At 57.3% G+C, this 9,360-nt stretch overlaps 1 protein-coding gene across 7 annotated transcripts in view; it reads left to right on the top strand.

The window, feature by feature from the left end:
• Positions 1-1,605: 1,605 nt before the first annotated feature.
• Positions 1,606-9,360, top strand: part of ZNF674 (zinc finger protein 674) — a 30,263-nt gene continuing 22,508 nt past the window's right edge. The window contains exons 1-5 of one of the 7 annotated variants that reach the window (XM_064573967.1): positions 1,606-2,059; positions 2,861-2,964; positions 4,752-4,796; positions 8,636-8,762; positions 9,073-9,168. In XM_064573967.1, coding sequence (XP_064430037.1) covers positions 4,782-4,796; positions 8,636-8,762; positions 9,073-9,168 — 238 coding nt within the window. In that variant the 5' untranslated portion in view covers positions 1,606-2,059; positions 2,861-2,964; positions 4,752-4,781. The other 6 variants (XM_064573966.1, XM_064573964.1, XM_064573965.1 and 3 more) reach the window with 6 other exon arrangements.

Raw genomic sequence — 9,360 nt, 5'->3', positions numbered from 1 at the left:
CCAGTCCTCCTGAAACGGGATTTTCGGGGGGCATGCACGGGCCTTGAGCAATCCAGGCCTCCTAGGTTTACCCTTTACAATTCGTTTTCACTTAATGAGAAGGCTTAGTGGCCGACGGAAAAAATGTTTTCCGTTGAGTATGAGCGGTAATCCTGGGTGAGGTTGGAACCGGGCACGGGCACAATCGTGCAAGGAGGCGGCAAAGGGGGAGCCCACACTATGGGGAGGTACAGCAACGGCCCGAGCACGTTCCCGAGTGTGTATGAGAAAACAACGTGAACCGCCACCACAGACCGGGAGCCTGCCCTGGGCTAAACCCTGGGGGCTCTAAGATGCACCCTACATCAGTCACAACAGCCCTTTAGGCAGGTGGTCTTCAGCTATGACCCAAGGGGCCAGAGAGTGGTGGGGACAAGCCTTCTCCCCTGTGGATTGATACATCCGAACAGCCCGGGCAGAGGATGGACTGGAAGAACACCTCACATGTTTCTCGGTTCCAAAACGACCAAGTCACACTAGAAATGCTGGCGTTGTAGGACTAACAAATCTGCGTCCTTCCCCGGGCCCCACCCAAACCGTCAGGTCTTCTCCTTCTCGGCAAGCACCTGTCCCTGTCTTATCAGGATCTGGGGAGAGTCCCACCAGGGCCAAAGACCAGGTACTTCTGCAACTGGGGGTTTCTCAATCGTCCCTGGGACACTAGCAGACTAACTCTACTAACCTCCTCCTGCCTCCTGATCGTGATCTCCGAAAAGAAGGTTAGCAGGTCACCTCTCCTCTAGAAACGAACAGGTAGCATCTCCAAGCCGGGCCATCACTTACAAACGCACGAAGAATGCATTCGCAGTGGGGAGCAGTACCCACTCACACGCCTGAGGGAGAACGGGCTCTTCTCCCGGGACTCCTACTCAAGGCTTGGACAGTCACTTCCCAGAACTCTGCGCCGGAGATCTGGGCTACGAATCATCCAAACCACCCGGGGAATGTTAGTTGACGCACAGAGGGGAAAGGGAAAGAGAGGGAGAGAGCAGTATGTTCCAAATGGAAGCCTCCACACGTGTATGGTGGACTGCATGAGGGTTTTTGTCACAGGCTTCTCTCACAGTGCGTGGCACCTGCTGGCTCTAGCTCGGAAGGAATTGGGTGCATCTGAGCTGAGAGCCGACCACGCACCGCCCGAAGGGTTCTGCTTGGTGACCAGGCAGCTACAAGGGCAGCACACACTTGGCCTCTTTTTCCCCAGACCCTACGGAAACACACACGTTCCCCAAGGGCACTTGCAGGCTTTTTTAGCAGGCCAAGCTACCAGGGGCTGCCACTGTCAGAGACCCAAGATTCTCTCGTTCTCTAGGCAGTGTCGTCAGAAAGCAAAACCACTCTCCCGGGACGCCCGGGGTCCCCGAAACGGGAGCAACCCGATTTATTTCAGGAGAATGAGGCATCGGGCTTTCCTCGTCTGTGGGTGTGACCGGCCCTCCGGCCCGGCTACCAGACCCTCCTCGGGGCCACTTGCCCCGCCTGGGCCGGACCGCCGCTCTCTGACCCCTGGGCCTGGGAAGGGCACGGGTCCCAGGGAACGGCCCCGCCCCCAAGATGGCCGCGCCCATGTGCCGCTGAGGACCGCAGCAGGCGCCGCTACCGTTCCTTATTGCGACGAGCTGAAGGGAGCGGAGAGCGTGGCTTTGCGGGACGGAGGGTGCGCAGCAGAACGGCGCGGGAGAGAGCGCCTCGGCCTCGGAGGCGGCGGAACCGGAGCCGCTGAGACCCTCCGCGCGCGCCTAGCCGCCCGGAGACGCCATTTCCGTCCCGCCCCGCCCCCACCCCCACCCCCCAGCGCGCCGCCGTGATGTGCGACTCGTCGCGGGAAATATTCGCACGCTCTGGTCACTGCTTCGCGCCTCGGACGAACCCCGGCCGAATCACTGTCCGCGACACGCGCCATCTTGCCCATTGACAGTGGGGACCGCCCCCCCAACCCAGTGGCTCGTGCGCGTGCGCCTCGCTCCGACCTCGGGCTGCGCGGCGACGGGAGCGGAAGTGGTCCGCTGACCCGGGGGCGGTGCGAGGTCCCACCGGTGGTTGTTCTCCGCCCCGACTGTCGGGTTGTGGGAGGCGAGGGCCGGGAGGCGGAGCGGACACGGGCTGCAGGGGAGGGCGGGGGTGGTGGGTTCGCGCCTCTGCGGGCTCGCGGCACTGGGCGGCCGGCTGAGTGTGGGCAGCGGGATGCGGGCGACGGCAAGTGAGACGATCAGTGAGTTTGCTGAGTGCCTAGTAAGTGCGAGGCGCCCCTGGGGTTCCCGGGCATCTTCCCGATGGCCTGTGAGCAGGTGCTACGATGATCTTCATTTTATTGCGAGGAAGCAAGAACAGAAAGGCTCGGACAGCTGTCCAAAGTCACACAGCTAGTCAACCCCGGGGGATCCTTCCGTCTTCCCCCCCCCGCCCCCCCCCCCCCGCCTCCCCCCCGCCTAGCACTTAGCCTTTCTAACTAACGTTCCCGAAATTGATCAAGTTTGTGCTTGCTGTCGGCCTTCCCTGCTCGAATACAGCTCCACAAGGTCGGGGACCTCGGATTGTTTTGTACCCTGATGTATCCGCAGCCCGTAGGACAGGCACATAGCGGGCCCTCAGCATTTTCACTGAATGAATAAAAGCGACAGAGCAGGCAATCCGTTCGATTCCGGAGCGGGCAGTGCTCAGCTCCTTGTCTGCTGATAGCTGGGGTCCTACTAAACGTTACTCTTCAAACTCAGAGGAGGCCTTGTGCTTCCTTCCATAAATTAAAACATTTGAGTTTTCCTCAACTTCACTCCGTCACAGGGGCTGCTAATGACATCTCCTGTGTGGTCCTTCTTTCCAGGAGCAGGGTGCGTCACTGAGACCACTGCTCACCAACTGCAGATTCCAGCTCGCCCGCTCCTGGGCTTCCTAGTCTACAGAAGAGCCAGTGTGCAGCCTCAGAAGGTGAGTCCCCCCGGGTCAGAGGCACAGACATGGTGTTGCAGGGATGGTCCCGGCTGAGATGGGTTTGTCTCTGAATCCTTTGGTCCTGCATCCTTAGGAACTAGAGAGCTCTTATGAGGGGCCTGGGAGGAGGAGCCTCAGCCCGGGGCAGAGGATGCAGGGTCCCAGGTCAGATCCAGAACCCAGTGCAGGGGGTGCAGACTCCCGGGACAGACCCGGACCCCGGGGCAGGGGGTGGAGGCTTAGAGGACGGCAGGTCCAAGAAGGGCTGGACCCGCAGCGGCCTCTGTCCCTCCTCCAGCTGCGAGACAGCATGCCCACTGTGTGACCGTGGGCAGTTGGACCCCATCGGAGGAGAGAGATGAAATGTGCAGGTGGACGGAGGGATGCTGCCATGAGGCAGTGGCCTGCCGCAGTCCTGCAGGGGCAGGATCAGGGTGACGAGGATCACTGCCAGCCTGGAAGGACTCTGTCCTGTCCTGCCACGCCTGTGTGCACGGCATATACCCGCCTCTTTTCCATCGGCTGTTTCTGGAGTTGCGTCAGCCCTAGAGCGTGAACATGCCACCCACCTCTGCACAAATGTTGAATCTCCCCCTAGTCTGAGCAAAGTGCAGAGCACTTTTGTTTTCTTTTTGCCTCGGTAAAATTTGCAAGTAGCCTGCAGGTACGCTGTCTTCTGGTTCTGCTGCCTCATTTCGGTGCTACTGTGACGGGGCCTGAGAGCAGGAGACGTTAAGCTGCATGGAGCTGAGCGCTGGTGTCCGAGAGGCTGCCGCCGGGGTGGCTGGGGCAGGAGCTACTCTGTAGAAGCTCCTGGCGGAGACTTTGCTTAGAAAACTGCCAAGCAGGGGCGCCTGGGTGGCTCAGTCGGTTAAGCGTCTGCCTTCGGCCCAGGTCATGTTCCCAGGGTCCTGGGATCGAGCCCCACGTCGGGCTCCCTGCTCGGTGGGAGGCCTGCTTCTCCCTCTTCCTCCCTACCTGCAGCTCCCCCTGCTTGTGCATGTGTTCTCTCTCTCTCTCTGTCAAATAGATAAATAAAATCTTTAAAAAAAAAAAAAAAGAAAGAAAACTGCCCAGCGGGGAAGAGCAGGCAATTGAATGGACATCCTGGGAAAGGAGGAAGTCACGAGCCAGGACCGGGGTGGAAGCGGGCAGTGAGGGGCAGTGTGCGCAGGGTGACAAGGTCAGTGGCTTCCAGATCCTCGTGGAATGACCAGTGCTGGGCTCTTCACTCCCTTCCCGCTCCCTGCCCCTTCCCCAGCCCTGGTTTGTCTCCGTGCTGCAAGCCACAGCCAGAGGTCCCCGTCCTCCAGACTCTGCTATCTGTCGGTCACCTCTGGGGCTCCGTGTAATCAGTTTTCATTTCCATTTTATGAGTGATAATGTTCACATTCAAAAATGCAAGTAAAGAAAAGCAGCAAACTGAATCAGCAGTCAGAGAAAAGCAGTGTCAACATTTTAGTAAACGCTCTGGTACACTGCTGATCCTCAGTGTGTACGTACAGGTGAACAAATGAGCTTGCGCTGCCCTTGTGTTTTTGTGATCTGCTTTTAAATATGTTGAGAAATGCAACAAGACTCATTTGGGGCAACTTGGAGGCCCGCAGACACAGGTCCTGTGCAAAGCCCACACGAGCCTATCCACGTCGCAGGGACCGGGCTGGAGCTCCCAGGCTCGTTGCACATCATTCTCCCCAGGTGCAAGGGGGATGGTCATCAGGCTGGTGGGGACGGTCTCATGGCTGAACGCACTGATCTCGACCCCCCTCATTCTGTCTTCCTAGATCCCCGCCCTTTGTCCGGGGCAGAACAGGATGGCCGCGGCCCGGGTGAGTTCCTGATTTCCCCCCTCCCTTGTTTCCAGGGAACTTGAGGCAGCTTTGGGGCACCTATATCGTAACCTTGACAAATCGGTCGCTCCCTTCTGCCTGGCTGTTTTCCATTCAAGCTGTAATCCACCTCCGGGTCCTCCGATCCTTCCACTCGCCACAAAAACCCAAAATAGAAAACAACAAAAGAGAGAAGGAAAGTGACTGTTCTCATCTACTTCTTCCTCTGGGAAACGCACCTCCTCTTTGTTCTTCTGCTTCTCAGGGAAGCTCGTTGAAGCCCATAGACTCGCTTTTTCTGTGTCTTTGCTTCCACCTCACTGTTTGCTTTTTCGTTATATGCAAATAATGAAAGTAATTCCATGCTTGATGTTCTGTGCACTGAAGGACAGTCCCAACATCCCTGTTTCTTCGGCCCCCGGTGCCACGTTTCTCCTCCGAGTGCCCCCTGGTAACAGTGCGGGGATGGTGTGGGGTGGCTGCGTTTCTGTGAGCTTCCTGAGCTGACCACAGGTCCGTAGGCCGTGGTGGGTGAGTGTGCACAGATGCCGAGCCAGCCCCGCTCCCGTCTTGTTTTTCCCGCCTGGTTCTACTCTGCGTGGTGTTGCTCCTCAGTGCAGAAAGAAGACTTCCGTTTCCATGCGGTGCTCTGGATGTTTCATTCAACTGTGGCTCTCTTTGTGCATAGTCAGCATTTGGATCTTCTTTTTCTGTTCTGTACGGTGCCTCTCGGACGACTCTTTATGTGTGTGTTCAATAGTGCGGGTATTTAAGGAGGATTCACCTAGAAGTTGGATTTTGGGGTCAAAGGTATTCATACTTGAATTGGCTGTCCCAAATCCTAGACTAATTATGACTCTCCCCAAATGTTAAAGACCAGATAATTTCTGTGTTCAGCTTTTCCAGGCTGTTGAAAGTTGAAAAGGAAACCAGTTGGTTTTATGGAGCCACTTATCTTTAAATTTGATAAAGATATTACAGCAAGTAAGTTATACACCTGATTCACTTGAGACTATGGATGTCAAGATTCTAAACACATAGTCTGAACGGAGTGTTGATATGTTGAGTCGAGCACTGTGAAAAATGATGTGTACGTATGGTAAAAAATTCAAAACAAAAGCTTGTTTAACAAAAGGTGAAAAGTCATTCTCCCCGTCACCCCATGCCCCGTGTCCTTCCTTGTTTCATACGTTCTTGGCGAGATCACGTATGCACGTGTCTTCGCACCTAAGAATGCCATTCACTTTGGAACTCTTCCTTCTTCACATATTCCAGCACATTCTGGACTTCTCCACGACCATTCCGTTTCACTGTGTGTTTGAACCACCCCGGGTTTTTCCACCTGGGCACGCTTGACATTTGGGGCCAGGCAGTGCCGTGTTGTGGAGGGTGGCTGTGTGCCCTGGACGCTATCTAACCGTCCCTGCCCCGGGCTCTCCTGATGCCAGTGTCCCCACCTCGTTCCCCTCGTGGTGACAGTGAAGAGTTTCTCCAGACATTGCCACCCGTTCCCCGAAGGGCTAAATCACCCCCGGGTGGTACCCCATTTACAAAAATGGCTCTGTGATATTCCACTGGCTGGAAATACCGTCCTGTATATTTGCCTTCTGCCAGGGCTGAGCATTGAGAATAGTCTTGTCTTTTGATATCATAAACGATGCAGCGACACTCAGCCGTGTACGGTTCCGTTTGTTCCTTGTGAGCTTGTCTCATCTGCAAGATAGCTGTCTGGAGGTGAGGATTCTAGGTCGGGGGCTCTGCGCATCGTGAATTTTGACAGCTGAGGGCCTCCGAGCCAGGTGTTCCCCTGCGCTCCCCAGTGTGGTCTTGGTCCCCAGCACCTGAGCTGTCACTTGGGAGGGGTGACAGGAGGGGTGTCTGCTCTGAGAGTCCCACCTTCCTGTCACTGTTCCTGCTGCCCAGGGAGTGTCCCGGCTCGTCTCCCATCTGCAGCGCTGAGTAACCGGCTGTCCGGTGAGGCCTGTTGGGGCCCTGTGGGTGCCACCTGTCTCCCGGACTGAAGACCGGCCAGTGGGGGATGAGGGGTCAGGAGGAGATAGATGCAGGTGTCAACGGGGGGGGGGGGGGGGGTCCTGCTCTCTCTCTGAGAGGAATGTGGGCACTCAGAAAAGTGAGCGTTTGTTTGGTGCCGACAAGACCAAACACAGACCCTTCCTTCCTTACCTCCGTCTGCTGACCAGGTCAGACTCCCACCCTCCTGCTTCCTGTTCCCTCTCATGGTGGATTAGGCACGATTAGCAGTCGGGTGACTGTGCAGCCGCCTTCTGGAGGGAAACAGCCCAGTCCTTGCCTACTGTGTCTTCCCTGCCTGCCTTTCTCCAGCGTGTCTCCTCTGCCCTCACACAGAACACTTTATCTCTGACCCTTCTGGTCACCAGATCTGGAGAAGGTTCCCGCACACCACACAACTCGCTGCCGCACCAGATGGGTGTCCTACACGTGACTCAGCTTTGACACTGGCTCCCTGGAGATAGCATCGGATCCCACAGGTTAAGGGTTCAGTCCCACCACACGGCCACCCCCGGGCCCCCCGTCAGATGCCAGCCCCGAGTTGCAGGCTTTTGACCAGCGGGCCAGTGACGCCCTCCTTGGATTCGATTATTTGCTAGAGCGTCTCATAGGACTCGGGGACACGCTGACTTAACATTTACCAGTTTGTTAAAGAATATGATGAAGGATGCACACGAAGAGCCGGATAAACAGATACGTAGGGCAAGGCCTGGGAGGGCCCTGAGCACAAGAGCTTCTGTCCGTGTGGACTTGGCAAGCATCATCCTCCCGGAATATGGATGTGTTCACGCGCCGGGAAGCTCCCCGAAACCCATGCTCTGGGGATTTTATGGCGGCCTCGTAACGCAACTCCGATCAGTGGTTAACTCCATTTCTAGCCCCTCTTCCATTGCTGGAGAAGGGTGGGTGGGGCTGAAAATCCAGAGCTTGCAGTCACAGCTTGGCCTTTCTGGTCTCCAGCCCCATCCGCTCACCTCGAGTCACCTCATTGGAACACGAGATGCTCCTCGTATTCTTCTCACGTGGGGATTTGTGAGGGTTTTAGGAGCTCTGCAACAGGGACCTGGAGCCAAGAGCAGTACTTATCTCCTATTACCTCACAGTCCTGACCGAGGAGCTGTGTTCAGAACTGTTGTCATAGCTCTATGTCCCCTGCGAAGCCTTCTCTGCCCGCCCCGAGCAGAACTGACTCCTTTGTAGGCTCCGTTCCCTATTCTGCCTCTGCCATTGCCCTGGGAGGACAGGCAGCCCGCCCTCCTGCCCCCCTCCCTTTCCTGTGTGCCTTGGTAAGTGCGGCGTTTCTCCCTCTACGAGGCGAAGCGCCCTCAGTTCAGAGAGGGTGTGTTTGTTTTTATCATTCCTTATATCCTCTGGACTTAGCAGCTTGATCTGTGTTCAGTCAGGGAGCTGAAAGATTGCATTTCCAGAGGAAGCTCTCTTTACCGCCTCTTCTGTTCTCTATAACGTTTAAAATAATTTAGGGGCATGAACATTGCATCCACTACACGGTCTCAAATTGTGCGGCGAACAGCAGGGAACAGTTGTGTCGAGAAAGGCGGGGCAGTGTCGTGTTGAAAGACGTGGGTGTGGCGAGCAGAACGCGTGCATTTTCATCCCTCTGTCCTCGCTGTGCGACCCTGGGCAAGTGCCTTCCCACTGTGCAAAGCCAGTCTGTCCTCCTGCGTCCGGGGTGTCCCGGGGCGGGCGCCAGATTGAATCTCTGCTGCGTGTGGAAGTCTGAGGATGGGGCACAGGGTCCCGATCCCCGAGCCCAGCACTGCGGGCTCATGAGGAATGTGCCATTGCAGGAATCCTTGACCTTCAGGGATGTGTTTGTGGACTTCACCCTGGAGGAGTGGCAGCAGCTGGACTCCGCTCAGAGGAACCTCTACAGGGATGTCACGCTGGAGAACTACAGCCACCTGGTGTCCGTGGGTGAGGGACGGCTGCGCAGCGTGACTGGGACACGCGCCCTCGTGTCACCTCAGCTGCTGCCCGCTCCGGGGCCTCCGGAGCCCGGAATGAGCTGGGGCCTCAGGCTCACCGCTGGGAAGTCAGAGCCCGTGTGCACCCCGCCCCGGATGTCTGTGCTCTCGCCCTCTCGGTGACTGGTCTGCACTGAGGGGCACAGAGCCGTCCTCGGGGCCCGCACCGAGGCCGGACCGTGTCGGTTGGCAGGGAGAGGCCCTGGTTCTGGAACACGTCTGGCATTACTAACGAAGTCTGTGTCGTTTCCCCTCCTCAGGATACCTCGTTGCCAGCCCGGATGAGGTCTTGAGATCGGGACGAGGAGAAGAGGCCAGGAGGGCAGAGGGAGGGCCGTCGGCGTGGAACTATCCAGGTGAGCCCGCACGCGGCCCGTTGGGCCAGGGCAGGGGACCAGGAGGTCAGCGAGAGCTGGGCGTCAGGGGCAGGCCTGGGGGCTCTTGTCAGAGTCCCTAGACTCGGGGACCTGACTTGGCTTCGATGAAACCAGCCGCGTGGTAGGCACGTGACATCCCCTGCCCCCGCCACCCTTCCGCAGCCCCCTTGT

Source organism: Mirounga angustirostris, unplaced genomic scaffold (genome assembly GCF_029215605.1).
Source record: "Mirounga angustirostris isolate CCGP_5_RB_7025 unplaced genomic scaffold, mMirAng1.0.hap1 SCAF_11, whole genome shotgun sequence".
NCBI lineage: Eukaryota > Metazoa > Chordata > Mammalia > Carnivora > Phocidae > Mirounga > Mirounga angustirostris.
This window is presented reverse-complemented; position numbering and strand designations above follow the sequence as displayed.